We start from the raw sequence: 23,086 nt of genomic DNA, 5'->3' as shown, positions 1-23,086 counted from the left end.
CAGAACCCGCCGGCGGCCGCTCCGGAGCCCCCGGCGCGGCGGGAAGCGGCCGAACTCCTCCGGCCCTGCTCTGCGTCCCGCGTCTCGCGCACAACGGGCTGAGGAAGGAGCAAGGTAGGGAAGAAAAAGATCAGCATTATAAATCTAAAATTTTATTGAGACAAAAAACTGACAGAGCTTGGTATGAAGTTAAAATCCAAACACGTACTTTACATTTAAACAACGTTTTCACAGAAACCTAAACACATGCTTTTAAAAAAACAAACAAAAAGGTTTGTACAATGCAAGTCTAGATACATACCACCCTACACGGAGCTGCCGGGAGTCTGGTGGGCTCAAGACTCCAGACATTAAATAGTTCAGTATTTGTAATAAATCTGATTAAAAAAAACAAAGCTTCAGAAGGTTCAGGGTGACACATGCGGCTCCAGCACCACGTCTGGGCCCCCGCAAACAACCGCTCGTCGTGGGAGAACACGGAGTCGAGTTTTGTGCTGCTGCTGATTTCCTCCCACGACCAAAGGGTTCCCAGCGCTGCTGGTCGGACACTCGGGTAAAGGTGAGAAAAGGAACAAGTGGTCACGGGTCTGACCCTGCCCCCCCCAATTTTGAGAAATAGCACCTTGTCACGGACAGAAGGTAAAAGGCGATTAAAGGGTCCCCGTGGCTCCCCCCGTACAATGCAACGTCAGGAACCGGCGATCACAAATCTGCATTTTCACAAGTTACCCCCCACCCCCCCCCCCAAAACTGCCCGTGGGCTCCGGAGGCGCGTGGCTCCGGAGCGGGGACAGTCACAGCCGCAGTCTCGTGTCAGTGTCCCTGTCCCCATCAATACTGGGCTCTTTTTATTTTCCCTTCCTATTTTTTTTCTCCTATTTTTCTTTTCTGAATTCAGGTTCTAAAAAAGATCTGGAAATGATCCGGAACGTGGTCACCAGACCTCATCGCCCTCCCTCCCTCCCCAATTAAACAAGAGACCGATACCCCCACATCCCACCCCCCAAACCGATACACTAGGAAATAGCAAAAGAAAACAAAACAGAACAAAACAAACCCAACAACAACAAAAAAAAACCAACCCCAAAACAACCCCCCCAAACTACACACATGCTACGCTGTGAAAATGCGGAGTTACCACTATGGGGAAGAGGCTGCGGTTGCTGAGATGGCCCTTAAAGAACAAGCAGCATCCACCCGCACCCCCCAGCGAGTCCTTCATGAAGGGGCTTTGCTGCCTCCCCCGCCAGCTGCAAATCCACAGTCGAAACAAACACCCCAATTCCCCCCCCCCCAACCCCCCTCCCGCCCCCCGCAGCCGAGCTGGGCTGCTTGGGATCGTCCCCAGCGCGGGGCTGCGGAAGCAGCGGAGCAGCCGCGGGCGCAGACGCCAAAGGGGTCTCTCCAAAGGGCATCGTCCCCGCCGGCCGCTCCGCTCCCCGCGCAGCCGCCTCTCGCGCCCACAGTTCCACCTCCACGCCGAGGCCGGTCAGAGCGGGCGCGGGGGGGTTAGTTCTTGTCCTCTTTCTTGTCATCGTCCTCCGAGGGGTAGGAATGCCATGTCAACCGCTCCTCATAGAAGGAGATCACCACCTGCGGGCACTTGATGTTGGCCTCCTTGGCGGGGACCAGGTCGGCCTCGTCCGAGTTCTTCCTGCGGGCCAGAGCGGGGTGCGAGTTAGGGGCTGCGGGGGGAGGCGGAGAAACGGAGACCGGAGAAAACAGAAGAATCGGCGGGTAAATAGCAACCCCGAGCTGCCTGGGGGATGCAAACAGCCCCTTCCCGAGGGGCTCTGGAGCAGGAGCAGCAGCGGGTGAGCGCAGGAAAAACTGAGGCGTGAGTTCAGCTCTGGGGTGTCGGGGACAGGGAGAGAATCACCGAATGTTTGGGGTTGGAGGGACCTCTGGAGATCACCCGGCCCAGCCCCTGCTCGAGCTGGGTCACCAGAGCAGGATCCACGCGGGTTTGGAACGTCCCCAGAGAAGGAGACTGGGAAATCAAAGCTGCGGCTCTGCCCCAGCTCTCTGTGCTCCCGAGACGCTGCAAAAGCAAATGGCTCGACATCTGAACGCCACACGATCCCAAGGGCCCTGCCTGCTGGTTTCGCACCCACGTTCACCCCGGCGCGGAGCAAGAGAAGAAGCGGCAGCCGCGAAGCCAGACTCACCACTTCATCAGGAACATCAGCTCCCCGCTGGAATCCGTGGCGCCGATGATTCGCTCCGGCTCAAACCCTCGGGCGAAACCTCGCGGTTTCTCCAACTGAGAATGGACAGATTTCCAGTTTTAGGATGACAGGACGGTCCTGTCTGCGGTCACCGGGACACACCGGTGGCTGTTCAGAAAGGTTCCATGTGTCTGATGTTTGGACTAAGGTGATAAAGGCCAGCGGGGCGCTGAGAAGCCCCCCAAGTGCCATATCCCAGGGCACGAGGCGGCTCCGGCAGCGGGCAGAGCGCCCTGCGGTGCTGCAGGTGCAGGACCCCATTTCCACAGCCCTGCTGCTCACACTCTGGTGCTGGACAAGGCTCAGCAGCTCCCGGGCTGCAAATCAGACTGTGGGGCTTTTCAGCAGCCCGAGCAGAACACTCTGCTCCACCTCCACCCCCTTTTCCAAGGCAGCTCCTGAATCCTGTTTCCGCCCCGTGCGGTTCTTCAGGAGACCCTGGTGCTCTCTACCCTTGTGGTTCAAGAACTGGCCTTTCTGTTTAGGTCTGGTTCTGGACTTGCTGAGAGGCCCAGCTTAGACCCAGCTCTACAGCTTTTCACCAGCCGGGTTCTCATTGAAGCACGATCATCCCCCCAGCGTGGGAGAACAGCCTGACCGAGGTTTTGGAGCTCCCGGCACATGCAGAGGTGGGGAGGCCAGTGCAGAACCCCCCCCGACTCACCTCCTCCTTCTTCTTCTTTGGTTTGCTCTCCTCCCCCTTGTCCTCCGTGTCTGACTCCGCTTTGCGCTTGCTCCCCTCGGACTTCTCGCTCTCGTGCGCGGTTTTCTGGGACTGCAGGAACTCGGCGATGAGGTCTGGGCAGTCCAGGTTCTCCTCCGGCTCCCAGGTGTTGTCTTCGCTGCAAGCAAAGGTGACAGCGGAGTTTTACACACACGTTACACACACAGGGCGTTTTGCTACAGCTTTCCCTGGTGAGAAACGCCCTGGACAGCGGGTGAGGCCACGGGGAGAAGCAGCAGTTTGGATGTGTGACCTCCCCCTGGAAAAGGGCCCCTGGTCCAGGCGGGGATGCCAGAGGGCAGGGTGGTTGTCTCCCTTCTCAGGACAGAAACAGAATTCAATTTCTCCAGCTGTTTGTCTCACGCCAGGTTAAAGGGGGGGAAGCCCCCCCAGGGCACTGTGCAGCCTGACTGCGAGTCACAAACACAGTTTTCTCACCCACGCTGGGCTCTCCTGGCCCTGCTCAGAGTTCGAGGTGCTTTGCACTCTTTTTTTATCATCACAGCCCATTAGCTCCATTTTACAGACAAGCAGCAGCACTGGGAGGCTGAGCCACCCACCTGGAGGGGCTTTGGGAGCCAAAAGCAGCCAAGATGCTCTTGTTGGAGCCCCCAGCACCCACTTACTCTGAGAAGCCTTTCCACTTCAGCAGATACTCCACTTTGCCCTTCACCACTCGCCGATCCAGGACCTTCTCCACCACATACTCCTCCTCCTCTTCCTCTAAGACCTCTTCCACTTTCTTCTTGTTCTGTTTTTTTCCCATTGTGCTGGCCAGTTTTTCAGCTTATGGGCGACGCTGCTAAAAAAGGAGAGAGAACCAGAGGTTCGTGTCAAGGTCGGGTTTGCCTCTGCCAGGCAGCGAACACGCTGGACGCGCAGAGCACAGCGCCGGAAAACGCTGCTTTGGAGAAAACAGGTACGTGCAGAGCAGGGAACACACGAAGAGATGGGCCAGGATGGGCCAGGGAGACAGCGCACCGCTAATATTAAGTACAAGTTAATAAATAGTTAATCTAAGTTAAATACAAGTCACAGTCCTCGATAGTGCGCTCCCCACATTCACATGGATGCACTCTCAGGGATATTTATCTGTTCAGACAGCCAAAAAGCCCTGCGCACCCCCAGCGCTCCATGGGCAGTGGGAGAAGTGACGCAGGATTTGGGGAACACCCCGGCCCGACACAGCCAGGGATACCGGCCCTAAACCTGCGGCACGGCGGGGACGGGGTGGCCCTTGGGGACGGGGTGGCCCTTGGGGACGGGGGCCCTCAGCACAGCTCCGCTCCCCGGTCCCGCCGGGGAGGCTGCAGAGGGGAGCGGCTCTGCCAACGCGCGGAACGGAACACTTCAGAGAGCCAAAAACCACAGAGAGGCCCCGCACCCCCGCCAGAACCCCGCTCGGAGCAGGGAAAGCTCTGCGGCCGGGCAGATCCGGGATTGTTCCTGAGGTTCAAGAAAAATACAGATCCCTCCAGTCCCCGAGCTCAGCTCCAAACACGCCTGCACCGCCAGCCCAGCGCCCGGAACAGGATGCGCTGGTTTAGTCCAACCAAAGAGGTTCCAAATCTCCTGTTTCTTATCTCTGAGAAGCAGCTGCACCATCATAGAGCCAGCAGCAGAGCTGGCAACCTGGTCTGCCTAAAACCAGCCCCGTACCCCTCACTGCCTAAAACCAGCGCTGTACCCCCGCCAGTCTCTGGAGAAGAGGCCGGAGCCGAGCACAACATGGCAGAGGAGATGCTCAAGAAGGTGCCGTCACCGCCTCAAATAACCAGCACATAAACTCCGGGATGGGCTGGGGGTGAGATCTGCGGTGCCCCTCGCTTTGCGGAGGTTTCTGGTCAGCGGCAGCCACGTGGTTTGAGTTGAGAGCACTGTGGTCATGGCCTGGAGACAGGGTTGTTTTTGAGGCACCCAGAGGTGCTCAGTGGGTCACGGGGCTGCTCGAGCTGCTTCACAAGGATCAAAGAGCCCAAGGGCCGAGTCTGGCTGGGCCGGGCTCAGAGGGGAACAGCCAAAACCAGAGCTGGGCTGAGGGACGGGGCTGTGGGGAGGGAAAGGGAGAGAAGAAGCCGAGGGACACAGCGCAGCAGAGCCCTCGGTTCATTGTGCTGAGTGCTGGGTGGAGGAGACAAAACCCTGAGCCAGGAGCTCTTTGGGGAAGGGGTTGCCAAGGGGGGGACATCCAGAAGTGCCAAGGGGAGGCAGCCCCACCCCCGGCAGCCCCACCCACAACAGCCCCGCCCCCAGGAGCCACACCCCAACAGCCACACCCCTGGCAGTCCCGCCCACAACAGCCACACCCCAATCGGCCCTGCCCACAGCAGCCACACCCCCAGCAGCCCTGCCCACAACAGCCACACCCCTGGCAGCTCCGCCCACAACAGCCACACCCCCGGCAGCCACACCCCCATTTGCCCCACCTACAAGAGCCCCACCCAGAGGCACTAACACTGCAGCACCCATCACCCCCTGCCCCCCTGGGTGCTGAGATCTCTGCTGAAAGCTGAACCCCTTTGTGGAGGGGAAAGCAGAACAGAGACCAACAGAACAACTCCTGGTGTGCGGCTGAGAGAAGGAGCCAGGACACACTGACAGCGCTTGGAAAGAATCCCGACTCCGGTGAAAGGCCGGGAAGACAGAACCCAGCACGGAGACGTGGACAAAACCCCAGGGTCTTGGGGCAGGAGCCGGCGCTGGGTGCGCATTGTGCTGCGGATCGGAGCGAAGCCGGTGCCGGGGGATCTGGAGAGCAGCACCCCGGGGTGAAACCACTACCGGAGAAATGAAAATACACCCAGCCTGGCCGGGACGCTTGGGAGGAGAAAGTTTAACAATTAAAGGAAGAACAGCCTAAGAAAAATAAAAAAGTGGAGACCCAGAGGTTTAATCTGAGCCCAGACCAGCTCCATTAGCAGCATCTTAAAGGATTAACAGTTCAGCTCGGCTTTAATGAGTTTTTAAACTTAAAACATTTCCTCCTCCTGCCTTTCCCAGACTTGGCTGGGATCGCCCGTCTCTTCAAAGACGCCAAGTTTACCCGACACGTGCCAGGGACAGGCAGCAGGCACCGCTCGTTTGAAGTGGGAACAAGCATGGTAAGGCTTCCACCCTCCAGAAACTGCAGAAAACATCCCTGCAAAGCTGGAGTGAAAACTCAAGCCCTCGAACGGAGACCAAACTAAAGAAAAGCCACAATCTTCAAGCCCCAGCCACATCATTTCCAGTTAAATTCACAATCCGCGAGCGAAGGCACCTCTGGGTTTATAAGAAACGCACACGCAGCAGGAGGAATGTCACCTCCCAGCACAGAAAGAGAACCCGGAGTAAGAAATCCCGTCCTGCAGACAGGAATTTGGAGTTTGTTATGTGAAGGCGGACGCAACTTCTGATCTCCTCCAGATCAGATAAACACCGGTGGAGTCAGAGCGGGGATTTACGTTCTTCTCCCTTTTGTATAAAGACGAGAAAACGTTGCCCCGAGCGCTGCAGGACTCCTGGAACGGCCCCGCGGGGCCCTGTGGCGCCTTCCCTGCCGCCCTCACCGCTGGGGACACCGCGACTGCCCCGGGGACACGGCCCCGGTGCCCTGTGCCCAGGAGCCGTTTGCCAGCGCTCACAGACCCTTTTTCGCGTTATTTCTGAGTGGGGGCGGCGCAGCCACATCTGTTTCTCATCGTTTTCATCACCGGGACCTCGAGCGCTAATAGGAAACCAGACCCTGGTCGCAAAGCTGGTGGGGACGAGTGGCTGCAAAGACCCACTACGGGCACTTTCCGCTCACGTGTGCAAGGGATACTTATTTTTTTTTACATTAATAAAAATAATTCAAAGATAGAATCTGTAATTATTCAGCCAGAGATCCCTTTTATGCTTCGATCTCTGGGTTTATAGGGACAACACAGCCGCTCGCTGCTTCCAGAGGGATCAGCCCCAGGGCCGTGATGCAGCCCCTGTGCCCGCCGGGGTGTCCCCAGGGGAGCCCCCCCCGCCCTCCGGCCCGCGGAGCCGCTTCCCGCTCATTCTCCCCGCCAAAACTCGTCACTCGTCCCCTCCCCGCTCCCGGATGCTCCTCCCCCCTCCCCCCGGGGGCTCCACCAGCGCCTTTTTAAACCATCCAAATGCCGCCCCCCCAGCGGGGTCCCCGCTCCGGCCTCTCCCCCCGCTCTCCCAGCCCCCCCAGCCCCGTCCCCCCCCTCTGCCCAAGGGCCCCCAGCCCGGCCCCCCCTCAGCTCCCCGATCCCCCAGGGGCCGCCGGGCCCCAGATTTGTCCGCAGCTTCACCCCCCCGGCCCCGCGGCCCCTTTGGGGGGCCCGGTCCTGCCAGCACGTCCCCCCCAGTGCCGATTTCCCAGCGCCCCCCCCGCAACACGCCCCCCACCCCAAACACCCATAACACCCCCACTAACCCCCCATCCCATCCCCTCCCATCCCCCCGCCCGCGGCCTCGCCGCCCTCAGCGCCCCCTCCCGCAGCGACCCCCCCGGTCCCGCCCAGCCCCGCTCCCCGCCGCCCCGCTCACCTTGCACAGCCCCGCCAACGGTTCCCGAGGGGAAGGGGCCTGCGGGGTCGGGTGCCGCCCGGGCCTGGCCGCGCTCCGTCCGCCTCCCTCGAACAAAAGAGCCCGGCCAGCCCCGCTGCCCGCCGCCCGCTCCGCGCATGCGCCGCCCGCCGCGGGGCACGCTGGGGTTCGTAGTCCTCCCGCCGCGGGGCACGCTGGGAGTTGTAGTCCTCCGCTCCTCGGCCGCCGCCCGCCCCCCCCGGCGCGGTTCTCCCGGTTGGGCTCAGACGCGCCGCTCCGGTGGGGGCCGCGCGGCGGCGGGTCCGCTCGGACCCCCGGGGAGGCCGCGCGGAGCTGAAGCGCTCAGGCCGCGGCCGCTGCCCGGGGCGACTACAACTCCCAGCGTGCCCCGCGCCGGAAGAGGAAGCACCGCCTCCTCCGTGAGGCCTCCGCGCCGCCGCGCTGCTTAAAGGGGCCGCGGCCTACGGGAGGAGGTGAGGGGGCCCTGGGCGGGGCTGTTCGGGGTCTCTCGGTGCGGAGCCCCCGCGGAGGCGGGCGGGGGATCCCCGGGGAGGCGGGCGGGGGATCCCCGGGGAGGCAGTGCTGGGCCCTGGCGGGAGATCCGGAGCCTGCTCGGGGCGGGGCGGGGCCGGGGCGGCGGGGCCGGGTTGGGCCTTCCCGCCGCGGCGGGGCCGCTCCCGGCGGGGCTGGGCCGGGCCGACCCCGCGGGGACCGGAGCGGCTGCCTGGGAGCGGCCCCGGCCCCGGGGCGGTGGCGGCTGCCGCGGGGCCTGGCCCGGGCCCAGCCCCGGTGCTCCGGAGCGCGGTGACATGATCGCGGTGGCGTTCACGGGGCGGGTGGCCCCCGGGGTGGCCCCGATCTGGGTGTCCCTGGGGCTGGGGGGGAAACACCCTCCGAGCCCGCCCGGTGCCGGGGGGCAGCTCAGCCCGGGCCTGGCGAGCAGGAGCAGGAACTAACGGGGCTCGCTCCCGTTGTTCCTCAAGCCCGATTCCCGAGCGCGGCCCGGGGCCACCTGCAGCGGTGCCGGGCGCCAAAGCTCCGCCTGGGGCTGGTTTAACTATCACGGTGTGTGCCGGGGGAGGAACGTTCGGCGTTCAGCGCAGGTCCTGCCGTGCCGGGGGGTTGAGACGCTGCTAAGGACGCGTCCGAGTCGGCAAAGAGGGTCAAAGGCAGCAGACGAGGTAAAACCATCGCTGTCCCATCAGCGGAGCGAGCACCGGGCACGGGGAGGCGAATCCGCCCGGTCCCCGGTGGGAGCGCGTCTGCGGCTCCTCCGGCGCCCAAACCCGCGTGTCCCGGGCGGGTGAGCGGCGTCCGGCTCCGGGAGCGCGGACACGGGGCGTCCCGGTGCCGCTGCCACCGCGTCCTTCCAGCCGGGACGCAGCGACAGCCCTGGGAACACCGCGATGCAAAGGGGAGGGAGATGAAACCGAACCGCGTATCCCAGGGCCTCTTAAACCGAAGCTCTAAGCAAAAGCCCTGCAAGAGGATTTGGCGTAACTGCTTAAAGCTAATTCAGAGCTGCCTTCGCCGTTGGGTTTAAGTTGATTTGTCAAGATGAGATCAATTAACGCCAAATAAAGCGGAAATGAGATTATGCATTTCTCGGTACGGCTCTGGATGGAAGCGCAGGTGAAAGATGCTCGGGCTCTGGTCTCGGTTTCCCCGCAGCCCGTTCTCCTCCTCCCTGCCTGTCCAGAGCCGTCTCTGCTCTTCGAGCACCCTGGGAAATTAAATTCCTGTTCCTGGCAACCCTCTGCTGTTCCATTAGGCAGTTTCTCAGTCTCCCTCTTCTCCCTCCTGCATTTTTAATCTCGGCAGAGCTGTTGTGCAGAGCCAGGAGCTGTAAAAGCAACAGAGGGGACGGCAACAGCGTCCCCGGGGGGGCGAGGAACACGATGGTGAAGTTCTGGCGCTGAACGGGCTGTGGCTGGGAGCCCCCAGCGCGGGGGAGGATCGGGGCTGAGCAAAGCGACCCGTGTCACGTCCTGTTCCTTCTCTCCCCTCCCTCCCCAGGGGAGGAATCACGTGTGCGAAAGCGTGGAGGGTTTATTTGGGATGTTCCCCTCGCCCTCCCCCTTGAAGCTCCAATTGGAAGCAGCAGCGGCCTGACCCAGCGGGAGCTGCGGTGCTGGGAGACGTCTGCGAGCAAGGCCTGGATCTCTCGCTGTCTATCCCGAAACTCCTCTCCGCTTCTTTTAACGCTTTCCATGCTCTCCAGGTGGAATTGGGTGGCTGAAGTTTGGCAGAAAATACCCTCAAACCGGTGGAGCCGGATTTTTAAAGCGCCGTTTATGGCTCAACCCCTCCCCTTGTCCCAGCTAAAATTAGCTCTGTCTCCAGCAGCGCTTCGCTTCACATCTGAGCTTATAAACACAGGCCGGGTTTCCAGCGCTGCCTGGCACTTGGCAGCTCTCGTGGCCTAAAAGGCAAAACTCCAGGAGCGGGGCCAGGTGAAGCGTCGCTTGGCTCTGCCATGGGGAGCCGAGTCCCTCGGGAGCTGGGACGGGACGTCCTGTGCTCTTGGTTCATCCCAGAGGCTTCAAAACCTCTGCAAATAATCCCACAGAGGAGGTGGAACCCAGAGATGGGACACACTTGGTCTTCCAGCTCCCCCTGATGAGTGTTCATGGTCTGTGTCTGTGTCCCGGGGACTCTGAGGGGTTTCCCTGCCTGGACTATGTGTTTTATTGGTGTAGGGGGGTTTATCTCGCTGTCCCCTTCCCCCCAAGCCCTGGCACCGTGTCCATGGCGTGGTTGCACAACGGGAATTACTGCAGGAGCACGTAATGGTGCAGCAAAGTCTTACTAAATCCTCTTTTCTCTGTACAGATGTTTCCCGCTGGGCTCTGGCTCTAGGATGTTGGAGAACCAAGAGGAAGTAAGAACCTTTCTGATGGGGGTCTGTCCGTTTGTCCGATCCTGGCTGGGCTGTGGGTCTCTGAGCGCTGTGGCGAGGTTGGGGGTGCTGAGCGCCGGGCAGGGTCCACGGGGCAGGTGGGGATGGGCGCTCAGGCGCTGCTTGTGCCACAGGAGCTGACCACGGTGCGTGTCCAGGACCCCCGCGTGCAGAACGAGGGCTCCTGGAACTCCTATGTGGACTATAAGATCTTCCTGCACGTGAGTTGGGGAGCGGGATGAGCCGCGGGGCGCGGTCGCCGTACGGGAGCAGTGGTCCAGCCCTGTCCGGCCGTGCTGAGCAGGGGTGGAAGGAGCCGTGACAGCCCCCAGCAGCCCCATCCCCCCCTCTGCGCTGTCTCTGTGAAGATCTGAGACCCAGCTTCTCCCCTGGAGAAGTTTTCTGTGCACTTTCAGCTCCCCAAAGCCCAGCAGGTTACGGGGATCCCTTCATCACAGCTCAGGCGGGATCCTGCCCTCCTCTCCCTCGCTGCCCCTCAATCCCCTGGATTATTTCCATGGTGGGTTATTTTGCAGACCAACAGCAAGGCCTTTACTGCCAAGACTTCATGCGTGCGGCGCCGGTACCGTGAGTTCGTGTGGCTGAGGCGGCAGCTCCAGAAGAACGCTGGCTTGGTGTAAGTGTGCCCCGTGCTCCCTGCCAGACGCTGCTTCCCATTCCCTGTGAGACCCACATGAACTGGGAACAGCCGTGGACAGAAACCCCAGACACCGACACGGGGTCTCTGAGCTCCTGGGACCCAGGTCTGTGCGAAGTGGGGTCCTGGTTGCTGCTGCCGCGGTGTCCCCAAGCTTTGGCGCTGCCCCTGAGCCACCCCCTCTGCCCTGTGCCTGCAGGCCCGTCCCGGAGCTGCCCGGGAAATCCACCTTCTTTGTGGGCAGCACGGATGAGTTCGTCGAGAAGCGGAGACAGGGGCTGCAGCAGTTCCTGGAGAAGTGAGTGAAGCTCCTGTGGGTGCTGAGCGCTGGGTGGGGGGAGAGGACACGCTGCTCGCGTTGTGCTGAGATGGTGGCTGTGAGGTGGCAATGGGGCTGTCCGTGGCGGCGCGGGGCACACGAGCCGCCAGCAGGGCAGAGCTCAGCGTGCTCCGGCCTCACTCCTCCTCCTCTCTCCCTGCACAGGGTGGTGCAGAACGTCGTCCTTCTCTCCGACAGCCGCCTGCACCTTTTCCTGCAGAGCCAGCTCTCGGTGCCCGAGATCGAGGCGTGCGTGCAGGGCCAGGGCTCGCGGACGGTGACCGACGCCATCCTGCACTACGCCATGTCCAACTGCGGCTGGGCGCAGGAGGAGCAGAGCCGCCCCGCGCTGCTGCCGGGGCACCCGCGCCCCGGGTAACGCCAGCGGGGAGGGACGGGGCTGGGGTCCCGCACTGTCCCCGGGTCCCATCTCCGCTCTGACCCGTCCTCTCGTTTCAGCTGCGCCGGCCCGGGGAACCCGCAGGGGCTGAGCTGCCTCCAGCCCTTCCCGCACTGGAGCGACTTCGGGATGGATGACGCGCACTCGGACAGTCCGGAGGAGCCCGCGGAGCCCCCGGGCGGGCAGCGGGAGCCGCAGTGACGCTCTGGGGACATCGCCTGCCCTCCCGAGCACCCGCAGGCCTCGCTGGAAGAGGGACCACTGCTGTCCAGGCCAGTGGGACTGGGGCTGCGCTGGGAGCACAGCCGCGTCCCTGGCTCTGCGGTGTCTGGGGCTCACATGCTCTCTCCCTGCTGACTCTCGCCTGTCCCCATGTCCCAGGCAGTGTGCTCGTGTCACTCTCCTCTTTGGAGAAGGGATCTAGTGGTTAGTGAAACCCGTGTTTGTTGTTCCCATGGCCTTTGCTCTGCAGCAGCAGCAGCGGGGCTGGACTGAGCACCAGTGCCGGCGCAGCGCTGTGTCCCCAGCCCGGGCGGGATGGTGGCACCTCCAGCACGGTGGAGCAGGGGCTGGCCGCTGCTCAGCATGTCCCTTTAGTGTCCCCCTTGCTGCTGCAGGCAGGGGAGGCTGCATTTCCCTAGCACCAGGTGCATTGTACAGCTCCTGGCGGGGGGGTCTCAGCTGCGTGGAGCCCACACATGGGGGGCAGATCCCACAGCTGGGGCCTCCTGGCACAACTCATCCCGCAGCTGGGACGGATGGGAACGAGCTTCCCTGGGGAGCACAGGAGAGGGGGGACAGTTTTTCTCCCCAGCCCTTTTGAGGTGATGGGTTGCTTCCCAGTGCACCCATTGCCCTGCACGGGGGGCCGGGGGGGTCTCGTTTGCTCCGAGAGCAGGAGCGCGGCGCTGCCGTGGGGTCGGTGTCTGGCAGTGCCGGTTGCTCCCGGTGCCGCTCCTTGCGCTCTCCCGCACCTTTTCCTCCCCCCTCGGCACTGGTGACGGCAAAGCCGACGTGCTCTGACTCGAAATAAAAATGAAGTAGAAGAAGAGACTCGACTGGTCGCTGGCAACGCGCGTCCTCGCTGCGGGGGCGGAGGGAGCTGAGTGGCGGCCCAGCTAATTGCAGAAAAATGGCTTTTGGGGGGAAAAAAGGGTTGTTGCGCCTCTGGCTGTGGGGCTGGAGCTGCTGGAACCAGCACAGAGGTCCCCAGGGGGACCCAGCACGGGGGTGGCAGGGACAGGCAGGGCAGGGGGTCCCACCTTGGCCCTGAAGTGAGTTTTGCGGTGCTGGGTCTGGCTGAGGGGGGTCCAGGACCCGTGCAGGGGTCAGGACCCATCGGGGAGGGGGCGGGAGGGCTGGAAACCCATCGAGGCGCATCCGAAATGTCAAGAGAAGTTCATGGCAAAGGCTGGCAGCTGCCGGCGCGCCGGAGCGCCGCTGCCATTGGCTGCCCCCCCTCATGCATATTCATACGTATTCATGAGTGTGCGGCTCCAAACGGTGCAGCTGTGAGCCCAGCTGTGCCCAGGACCCGCTGCTGCGCCCACGCGTGTCCTCGCCCACGGCCGCGCTGTATCCTCCCCCAGGCCCCCGGCGCGGTTCTCCCCACCAGCTCAGCCCGGCGCCGCCGTGGCCTGCGCTCGGTGCCGTGCCAGGAGCTGCTCTCGGAGGGGGGTTCGGCTGTGCCCCCCTCCCACCTGCGGTGCCCGACCTCCCCCTCGGCCCCACTGGTGGCGGCTCAGAGCCTGGCAGAGATTGTCTTTAGTGGCGTTGATCAGCTTTGCAAAGCTGTCGGAAAACAGTGACTCAGAGGCAGATCTGGCCATGGGGGGGGACACAGCCCCGCTCAGGGAGCAGAGCATCCGTGTCCCCCAGGGCTGCAGACAGACCCCCACCTGGGGGGCACCGCACTGGGCTTTGCTGCAGAAAATGGCCCTGGGGGTGACTGTCCCCCCTGTCACACGGGGCTGGCTCAGGCTGCAGGCGAGCGGCATGTGGGGGGGTCACGGTGACTCAGCTCTGGGCATGGAGCCACAACCCCGTCACCTGCGTGGGGCCAGGGACACAGTGGGCACATCTCCCTCCTCACACCACCTGCCAGAAAAAACGCCTGGCTGGGGGGGGGCCGGGATCCCCGACAGCGCATCCCATCCCCGGGGGGCAAAACCAGCCCCGGCTGGGCCAGAGCTCCCGGGAACGGTGCTGGGGGGACAGACACGGGCCCCACAGCTGCCCCCAAATGAGCTGGTGCTTGTGAGATACTCGTGGATGGGGAAATGGAGACAGGGGGGCAGGAAGGGGGGGCGATTCTCTCCGTGGGTGCACAGATCCCAGCCCCCCCGTCACCAGGGGGATTTGAGCCAGGCTTGTGCCAGGCCAAGCCGAGCTCTGGGCACCCCAAACTACCCTTGCACCCCAAAGCCATGCCGGGCAGAGGGGGCATCAAGGCGGTGGGCACCGGGACAGGTTCGGCTGCTTCCCCACAGCCCCCCCAAGCCTCTGGGGCCCTTGGGGGGCCTCCCCAGTCGTGCTCAGCTGCCAAACATCTGTCCAGCTGTGCGAGAGAGCAGCCATTCACCACCGCTGGGGCTCACCCTGCGGGCGATGCTCCCGGTTTGGCACCGGCCGGGACTGGGGGGGCCAGGGGCTGCTCGGGGGCACCCAGGGGGTTGGGCCCCCCCGGGCCGGCTGCAGCCAGCAGGTTCTTACCACCATCTAGTGGCTCCTCAGCCAAGTGCGGGAGGAGGATGCGCTGATTTAATCCTCAGCCATAGGCTGGGCTGTGGCTGGACCCGGGCGGGGCTCTGGGGGTGCTCAGATCTGGGGGGCTGCAGTGGGGGGCAGCACCCAGCTCCAGACCGGCAATGAAGTCTGGAGCAGCCAAACACAGAGAGGAAAATGGTTTTATTGGGGGCTGCCACCCCCCTGGGCATGGCCGGGCGATGGGACGCGGGGCTCTTCCTGCGCTGGGTGCCCGTAGCTGGGGGGCCGGTGCGGGGGCCGGTGTCGCTGGTGTCTCAGCATGGCCAGGAACAGAGGAGCACCCAGGTTCACCTGCTCCCGTGTAAAACAGAGGCCAGGAGATGGAGCCAAAGCTGGTGCTCAAGGCTGGGCCCCCCGGCGATGCTGGGGCACCCCAGGACCGCAGCCGCCCCAGCGCCCACCTCCCGCGCCCTCCCCGGCGGGTGCCAGCTCTCACCGGGGCCGCGGGGCTCATCGCTCCTCCAGCTCGTAGGCAGGTGCCAGGTAATCCCTGGGGACGATCCCCACGGTGCTGTCGAGCTCCCCGACCCACCAGCCGTACACGTTGTACTCCTGGGGACACACAGCGGGGGACACGGCGTCAGCGCTGGGACAGGGGACGCGGCTCAGGTCCCTTTGGCACCCGGATCTGCAGAGAGCAGCCCCCACCGTCCCACCAGAAAACCACCCCGTCCCACCTGCCCCCTCGCAAACCTTCCTGTCCTCCCTTACTCCCTGGGACAGGGTTTGGGGCTTGCTTGGAAACTCCACATTTAGTTCACACCTTGATGTTTTGGGGAACTTTAGTGACAGACAAACCTGGGATGGCCCAAGCCCCATCCAGGTGCATCATGCCAAGTTACCCCCCCCCAATTTATCTCTGATTTCTCCTTGACCACAGATATCAGAGGCAAATAATAAGAGAGAAAACCTCCACCGCTCCGTGCGTGCAAGAGGAGTTAACACAAGAAGTTGGCCATCAAATTAGATCATTTTCTTTTTAAAGGAGGAGTTAAAGGTGGGAGGTTCAGCCTGGCTGGGGGGTTCAGCGTGTCCCCAGCTCATCCCGGTGGGGAAAGGGCTTTGCTTGCAAGAGTCCCCAGGGACAAGGAGGAAATATCCGGCTGCAAAACCAGAAGGAAAGAATTGGGGTTGATTTGCTGTAAGCTGGAGACCCGCGGGGAGAGGGGCCGAGCTGCACCCCGGGCACTATGGGGACCCCGCTCCCCCCGCTCGGCTGCAGCCCCACACTATGAGGTATTTTAAAATAATTTCTGCTTTGATGAATTGCCGGGTAGCCCACGATTGCTCACAATCAAAGGGAGGCGAATGCAAATGAGAGCCAGCCGAGAACTCGCGGCACCGAGCGTTTATTTCACCGCGCGGTGCCAAAAAGAATTAAAACAACATTAAACTCCCGGCAATAATGTTTAAGTCCTCGTTTCCAAGTGCCAAATTGCACCACTCTGGATCATACAGATGTTCGTTAATTATGCTAATTTTTATTAAACTATTAAAACGAGGAGAGCACTGGCACAGCGAGGCAGAGCCCAGTGCAGGGTGAACTCTGCTCCCGTCTGGAGGTGCTAATTTCCATCTCGCTAACGGGCTGACGCGTGGTACCGGCGTTTGGAGGGGGACGAGGAGGAGGAGGAGGACGGTTCTGCTGGAATCTACCTAATTACACACTAATGGGGCCTCTGTGCTCAGTACCTGCCTGGACTGGATTGTTGAGGGAGGGGGGGGGAAGTAATTTAGCTGAGACTTTACAGAAGGGACTGGAAACCCGCTAATTGGGAAGATAATTGTTCCAGCGAGGTCGGGGGGCCCCGGGCAGCATCAGGAGAGGGGAGCGGGATGTTCTGCTCCCTCCACCTGCTCAACCTCCAGCGGGAGCCCATGGAGGCAGCACCCAGGGGTGCTGGTGCCGCACTGGGAGCCCCTGGGCACCCTGGCAGAGTGGAGGCTGGGAAACTGGCACCCAGCGCCCTTTCCAGGCTGGCAGGTCACGGGGAGCTGGATGTGGGGCTTGTTCCACCCCCAAGTAGCCACCCCCCCATCCACCCATCCTCTACACGGCCAAGATGGCCTCATTACCCCCCCAAAATGCTGAGATTTCCTCCCAGAAGGAAGCAAACCCCTCAAAGCCTCTCCACATTCCACTCCCGAGATGCCGGTGCCAAGCGAAGCCGGAGCAGACGCTCGTTCCCATAATCGCCCACAATCGGGGCTTTTACGGCGGGTTGGTGCACGGAGCCATAAAAGGCTTTATGCTGCTTGTCTCTAGTGAGAAGGAGAAAGGGGGAAAAGAAACAAGATGACAACCACAACCCCGCTCCTGTCCCTGCTCTGCACCACGGCTGCTCCAGCATCCCCGCCTCGTGGGACCCTCAACATGCAGCCGCATCTTCCCCACCTCCATGAGATCAGAGTGTCCCATCCGACACCCCTCCCACCCCTCGCCCCGGGGATGATATTTACTCCCCATCCCTCGTTGCCACCGCGCTCCTCCGCCAGCCCTCGTAAACAAGCCCGTCGGGCTCGGGGAAGGCCATTAATCACCCCCCTTCGCACAGAAGATCAATGACGCTTTGATGGATGCCGAAGGAAAAGCCAATCAGTCAGGGACTTATCGGTTTATGATTGCTCGGCCCCATTATTAGTGCTTGTGTGTCATACATTATTGTTAGGAAAATGGAGGGATCTAATTCATAGATGAGGTATCGCGGGCGTGCGAGGGGTCGGCTGACACCGGGGAATTTTATACCGGGTCAGCCATACATCTATTTACCTCAAAAACCAGCTCAGAGCCGCAGCAAGCTCAGAAATGGAGAGGCTACCTGTCCTTGGGGGATTCGGAGCCGGCGGTAGCTGCGGGATGCAGCTGGGAACGCTGTTTCCTTGGATCATCACCCACAGAGCACACAGAGGAGGAATTCGGGTGATGCTCGCCCTTTGCTTCAGCCTGTGGCCCCCCCATGCTGCTCTTTTGTAGGGTAAATCCCTACAAAAATAAACGACTCCCACTTGCTTCTAATGATTCAATTCTCAAGGAGCTGAGGACAAGCAGCTGGGGCATCGCTCCCTCCCCTTGTCCCGTCTGCAGCACCTGCTCCAGCATCGCCTTCAGTGTCGGGTCCGGGTGTCCCACCCCATGGGGGTCCCTGGGTCCCATCCTATGGGGTGTCCGTGTCCCAGCCCGGGAGGAAGAAGCCACTGGAGACAAGGGGCTCAGAGTGAGCGGTACCGGGGGCTGGGGGAGAGGAAGGTGACGGTCCAGCTGGGAAGGCCCTGCAGAAATGTCCCCCAGGCCCTGGGCAGCACGTGGGCAGGTGTGGTGAGGACACCGCTGCGGCTCCTCCTGAGACGAGTCCTCAGACAACGGCCTGAGCCAATTCAGCATTTAGCCCGTTGGCCATTTCCCACTGAAAACAACCACCCACCAACCCACCGAGAGAGGTGGCACCGCAGACCATGGCGAGGAGGACAAGCCAACCCCGAGCACACCGCGGTGCCGTGACCCAGCTTGGGGTATCACCACGGCTGGGGCGGGAGGGACACCGTCCCTTCGGGCGCCCCGGGGGGGACACGGCAGCAGGGGGACAGCGGAGGGGACACAAGCCGGGGCAGACAGACAGCGCTGCCGGGTCCCCGTGCAGCTGGGGCTGTGCTGGGGGACAATAGCGGCGGCAGCGCCGGATCCGCGGCGCTGATGGGATCGGGAGCCCGTGCTAAACTGCCGTATTAATATTTATTCCAGCAAGCGCGCGGCTCCCGGCTCCGCGCGGCTCTGACCGCAGTACCAACCCTCAGGCACCGCAAACACAATTTGAAAACAATGTGACGGAAATGTTTAATCTGCTCAGCCCATCTGTGCTGCGTATTTCTCCAGATCTCCCTGAGAGAGGCGCCTTCGAATCTCCACATTGCCTTTAATATTCTCCTAAATCACCTCCCCACTGCACTTCAAGGGCCATTGCTACAATATCACAGGTTCATCGAGAGTGCACGGGAGAAGGGGGGTGCAGGGAAGGGAGGGTGAGGGACGGGGGTGTCGGCTGGGATATTTTTTATTTTAAAATATTTCCCAGGGATGGTGTTCCTGTGCCCCTCGGACAGGCAGGAGAGAGGAGAAAGGGAAAGAGGAGGGGGGAAAATAAGAGGGAAGTTATTGTGCTGTTGCTGGGAGGCGATTAGCGAGGCTGTTTAGAAGCAAACAGGCTGGAATGGAGCAAAAATCATTTCCAAAGAATCGCTTTTATTAATCTCCTTCCTCGGCCGCTCGCTTTCATGTGCGGCTGCCGTTATTCCTCTCTCCGGAGGCTCCATCCTGCTCTGAGCTCCATGTGCAAAGCGGGTGCAGATGCTCAGGGAGGGGACACCCCAGGGGGGCTGGATGGGCCCAGCACTCCTGGGTCCCCCCGCCCTGGCACAACCGTGACCTACGGCCAAGATGCTCAGGTGCATCACCCTTCTCTGCCTCAGTTTCCCTATCGCACCAAGACTGATCCCTCCTTGTGGCTTTTAAAGGGGCTGATAAAAAGGACAGGGACAGAGTTTTGAGCAGGGCTTGGTGCGACAGGACAAGCAGTGATGGTTTTAAACTAAAGGAGAGGATATTCAGGCCGGATATAAGGAAATTGTTGGCCCTGAGGGTGGTGAGAGCCTGGCCCAGGTTCCCAGAGAGGTGGTGGCTGAACCATCCCTGGAGACATCCCAGGCCAGGCTGGACGGGGTCTGAGCACCCTGAGCTGGTGAAGATGTCCCTGCTCATGGCAGTGGGGGCACTGGGGGAGCTGGGAAGGTCCCTCCAAGCAAAACCATTCTGTGATTCTAGTGATTCGAGTGGGGGGGGCCGGGGGTTGCTCGGGGTCCAGGGGGCGTGCAGGATGCAGGGGGTGCGGTTGAAGGGGGGGCTGGTTGCCAGGGGGTGCAGGATGTGGGGGGTGCAGTTATGGGGGGTGTGAGCCCTGGGGATGTGTTTACAGCGGGGTATGGGATGCGGGGGGTGCGGTTGTGGGGGGTATGAGCCCTAGGGGTGTGTTTACAGTGGGGTGCAGGATGCGGGGGGTGCGGTTGAGGGGGGTGTGAGTCCTGGGGTGTGTTTACAGGGGGTGCGGGATGCAGGGGATGTAGTTGTGGGGGGTGTGAGCCCTAGGGCTGTGTTTACAGTGGGGTGCAGGATGCGGGGGGTGCGGTTGCGGGGGGTATGATCCCTAGGGGTGTGTTTACAGGGGGTGCAGGATGCGGGGGGTGCGGTTGCGGGGGCTGTGAGCCCGGGGGTGCGGTGCGGGTTGCGGTGGGGCCGCGGGCCGGGCCGGGGGCCGGGGCAGCATCCCCGCGTTGCCATGGCAGCCGTGCCGGCTCCGCTCCCGCATCCCCGGGGGCCGCGCAGCCGGATCCACCTGCTCCTTCCCGACCCTCCGCGGGGTCATCGTCAGGTCGGCAGAATAAATGAACGCGAGCACTAATGATGTGTTTGCTGGCTGTTTATGCTCTCTGTGTGTCAGGGGCACTCACATTTAGAGAGCTCATTATGGCTGCAATTAGACTGCACCATTGCTAGATATTTAACTCCTTTTTCTTTTAAATTAGCATTTTAATAACGTGCTTTGAGCAGGGGAAACAAAATGACCATTTTTCACGGACAAACTTCCTAGCTGTAGGTGCAACTTTAATGGCAAAGTTGCAAGGGAGGTAAAATAAGAAGAGGCCTGTTCTCTTCCCACCTCTCCCTGCCCTCTCCCCCTCCTGCCACCGGGAAGGGGGAAAAAAAGAAGGGAGAGATTTTTATTTGCTTTATCGCACACTCCATTTCCTAAATTTGTTCTGCAGCCAATTATTTTCGCCTTTAAAGTCCTGAACGCTCACGCCTGATGAAAATGAGCAGCCATCTGAGTTAAACTCTGCCTGTGACCTGTGAAGAGGGCTGGAGATAATTGCGGACACGTGTGTGTGTGTGCGCACACGCGTGTGCGAGGAACCATCGAACCGTCCGTCCCTGGTCCCTGAGCTGCGAGCGGGGCCGGAGATTGTGATGGGAGCAGCCAGGGCTGATTACACCATGGGTATCATCAAAATATCCTCACGCAGTAACCCCCGGGGCCGCTTCCCTGCAAAGGTCACCGCAATTATTTATGTCCCCTTCGTTCATAACTCTTTGGCTGGGCTGGCGCGGGGGTGGCAGAGGGGACAACCGAGGGGACGTGGCGAAGGCGACGGCTCCGTGAATTCACTGGGAACTCGCACAAACACCCGTTTTCTTCACACCCGCTCCCCAAAGCCCAACACCCGCCAGCCCCACAGTCACGGCTTCGTTCCTCCAGCAGGATTTATGCTCCTGATGAATTGATGACCCTAAACCACCCATCTTCCCCCTGAGATCGCTGCGAGGGCCGTGGGGAGGGGGCAAGGGACCCCCGGGGTGGGTGAACCCACTGCTGCGGGGCTGGGACGGGTGGGTGTCCCCTCTGCCCCAGCCCCTGTCCCAGCCCCCAGACACCCCAGCTCGGGAGCAGGAGCCACAGCCGGGCCCCCCAGACCCCACCATGCAGCCGAAATGGCTCCAAGGGTCGCCGAGGCGCGGGAAGCGGCGCAGGGAAGGGCAGCAGGGGCGGCGGAGCCGCAGCCGTCGCCACAACGATGCCTGAAACGTTTCCTCCTTCGCATCCGCTCAGCTGCACCTCAGCCGCCGCCGTTTCATAAATACAACCCGGGTAGCGCAGGCTATAATTTGGTGATAGCTACCCCAGGACATATCTAGATACACTTCTGTTATTTTAATTAAATACTGCATTATGGTTTGTGACAACTTCATCGCTATAGAGTAAATGAATTTGGAATTAAAGTCTTACTTAGGCATTTCACTACTTCCCCCCCCCTCCCCTCCGTGCTACAAAGCAAAAGGCTATAAAATCAAGATGTTTGTTCATTTACAGATGGAGCAGCTTGGAAAAGGGGAAAAAAAAAGGAGAAAAGGCGAGACGGTGCAGAAGCGAGTGCGGAACGTTGGTGGCTTGTGAGCACCCGCAGGTGGAGCAGAGCGCTAATGAGCATGTGAATATTAATTGTGTGCGGTACCGTTATGCTCTGCTCCCCGAACCCCCTTTCCCAGCCCTGGGGTTTCTGTCTTGTCCGTGATTTTAACTGCAGGGAGAATGAAGCGCTGAAGTTTGAGACCTTTGGGAATTCGGCCCTTGGATGGACACGGTGGCCGGAGAGGCCGAGTTACGGCAAAGGGAAACTTTACGCCTAGGCCTGGGAGTTTCAATTCCACCCATCTATTAACTCGTCTCTAATGAAACTAGACCGTACGTGACATTTTGCAATATAACTGCTTTAAATGTTACCACATCAATTGGTTTAAATGTTACCCGCGCCTCATGAACCGAGAGATGGTTTTATAATTATCTCCGTCTCTCTCTAACGAACAAAGATTTCTGCAGTCTGCTGGTGTTTGACATTAGCAAAGGAAACAAGGATGTCTGCGCGGAACCGCAGCTCCACGGGCTCGGATAAACCGAAATCGCCGGTTACGAGGGCGGCGGAGGCGCTGCCTCGCACCTCTGGGCAAATCCAAGCTGGATTGCAAACCTTCCTCATCCATTTTGCAATAGATTTGCAATAGTTTCCCCGCTCAGGTCTCCTCTTGTTCCGTCTATCGCCGATTAACCACCTCCCAAACCAAAACGACTCGCATCCATCTACCGCCCGCACCCGTATGTATGGATGGAATATGTAGATCCATAAAACGACGGCAGTCAGGGAAAGTTATGGCCGGGGAGGGACGGGTTTAACGACGAGGCTCCGCTTTAATAATTCCTGTCACCGCAACCCCAAGTGAAATTTCCACTTCCATTTACGAAATAAACTGGGGAATCGTCAGGCATTTGTTAACGCGAGAAACAAAAAGCTTGGGTTTTGTTTGTTTGTTTGTTCATTCTTTTTTGCCACCCATTTGAAATGGGGCATCGCGGGCAATGTCACCCCAACTCCCCGGCACATTGGCGAGGGGCTCCTCACTAAATCTCTGCCTAATCAAGGCAGAATTGACTCTGGAGGAGCTGCCTTTGGAAAATGGCAGGATTGTCACACTTAAAGACACAAATTTCCCCTGTAATATATTCGAATGGAAACCTCTGAATCCAATACTACATGGGCATATCTAATAAATTCACAATATTTCAGCCTCAACAGCCTACAACGGTTAGTTTTAAAGATTTATGTGGTAAAAAATTACTCAGTGATGAATATAGTTTATTCTGCGCGGTATTGGAGGGTATAAGGAATTAAACTACTGTCTTTAACAGTGAATTTATTATTACCTCTGTCAAAGCCAAAGTCTTTAACAGCATTTATTATACATTTCAGTGCAAAATAAATGCTCAGGGTACGCCTTAAACCTTAAACCCCCCCAATTTACCACGTGCCAGCCCAGGAGAGGTTCAGGGGTGGGGGGCACATTGGGAGCTGGCACGGTGGGGTGAAAACAGTGGGGTTGGGGCGATATTTGGGACACAACGTTGGGGACAGGCGGGTGGGTCCCCATGGATTGGGCGAAATTTGGGGCGCAGCATCGGGCGCAGCGTC

At 60.5% G+C, this 23,086-nt stretch overlaps 3 protein-coding genes across 10 annotated transcripts in view; 1 reads left to right on the top strand and 2 right to left on the bottom strand.

The window, feature by feature from the left end:
• Positions 1-130: 130 nt before the first annotated feature.
• On the bottom strand, positions 131-7,631 carry CBX1 (chromobox 1). 2 transcript variants are annotated; one of them, XM_082070658.1, is made up of 5 exons: positions 7,477-7,631; positions 3,579-3,754; positions 2,893-3,070; positions 2,169-2,263; positions 131-1,654 (listed from the first exon to the last, which is right to left on the bottom strand). In XM_082070658.1, the coding sequence occupies exons 2-5, from the start codon at positions 3,716-3,718 to the stop codon at positions 1,510-1,512; spliced, it is 558 nt and encodes a 185-aa protein (XP_081926784.1). In that variant the 5' UTR covers positions 3,719-3,754; positions 7,477-7,631; the 3' UTR covers positions 131-1,509. The 2 variants fall into 2 exon arrangements, with proteins under 2 accessions (XP_081926784.1, XP_081926785.1); XM_082070659.1 differs by having other exon boundaries at positions 3,579-3,751; positions 7,477-7,612.
• A 246-nt stretch (positions 7,632-7,877) lies between these two features.
• SNX11 (sorting nexin 11) lies at positions 7,878-12,792 on the top strand. 4 transcript variants are annotated; one of them, XM_082070655.1, is made up of 7 exons: positions 7,878-7,949; positions 10,309-10,357; positions 10,510-10,596; positions 10,912-11,012; positions 11,233-11,331; positions 11,518-11,727; positions 11,812-12,792. In XM_082070655.1, exons 2-7 carry the CDS (start codon positions 10,337-10,339, stop codon positions 11,951-11,953), a joined length of 660 nt encoding a protein of 219 aa, XP_081926781.1. In that variant the 5' UTR covers positions 7,878-7,949; positions 10,309-10,336; the 3' UTR covers positions 11,954-12,792. The 4 variants fall into 4 exon arrangements, with proteins under 4 accessions (XP_081926781.1, XP_081926783.1, XP_081926780.1 ...); XM_082070657.1 differs by lacking the exon at positions 7,878-7,949 and adding an exon at positions 8,200-8,657; XM_082070654.1 differs by lacking the exon at positions 7,878-7,949 and adding an exon at positions 8,667-9,108.
• Positions 12,793-14,648: 1,856 nt separating this feature from the next.
• The window catches only part of SKAP1 (src kinase associated phosphoprotein 1), a 123,079-nt gene continuing 114,641 nt past the window's right edge, over positions 14,649-23,086 (bottom strand). For 3 of the 4 annotated variants that reach the window (XM_082070880.1, XM_082070882.1, XM_082070883.1), the window contains one exon: positions 14,649-15,070. In XM_082070880.1, the coding sequence (XP_081927006.1) occupies positions 14,969-15,070 (102 nt within the window). In that variant the 3' untranslated portion in view covers positions 14,649-14,968. The remainder of the gene's footprint in view (positions 15,071-23,086) is intronic. The other variant, XM_082070881.1, reaches the window with a different exon arrangement.

Source organism: Streptopelia decaocto (genome assembly GCF_964273445.1).
Source record: "Streptopelia decaocto genome assembly, chromosome: 22".
NCBI classification, from domain to species: Eukaryota; Metazoa; Chordata; class Aves; order Columbiformes; family Columbidae; genus Streptopelia; species Streptopelia decaocto.
This window is presented reverse-complemented; position numbering and strand designations above follow the sequence as displayed.

What these genes read in the sequence shown, in the direction of transcription:
- CBX1 (XM_082070658.1), bottom strand. Translation starts at nt 3,718, where the DNA reads ATGGGAAAAAAACAGAACAAGAAGAAAGTGGAAGAGGTCTTAGAGGAA. An exon ending in CAAAGAAGAAGAAGGAGGAG is followed by an intron (nt 2,264 to 2,892) that starts GTGAGTCGGGGG and finishes GTCCATTCTCAG; the next exon opens with TTGGAGAAACCGCGAGGTTT. An exon ending in CTGATGTTCCTGATGAAGTG is followed by an intron (nt 1,655 to 2,168) that starts GTGAGTCTGGCT and finishes TCTGGCCCGCAG; the next exon opens with GAAGAACTCGGACGAGGCCG.
- SNX11 (XM_082070654.1), top strand. Translation starts at nt 9,065, where the DNA reads ATGAGATTATGCATTTCTCGGTACGGCTCTGGATGGAAGCGCAG. An exon ending in CAGAAGAACGCTGGCTTGGT is followed by an intron (nt 11,013 to 11,232) that starts GTAAGTGTGCCC and finishes CTGTGCCTGCAG; the next exon opens with GCCCGTCCCGGAGCTGCCCG. An exon ending in CCGGGGCACCCGCGCCCCGG is followed by an intron (nt 11,728 to 11,811) that starts GTAACGCCAGCG and finishes CTCTCGTTTCAG; the next exon opens with CTGCGCCGGCCCGGGGAACC.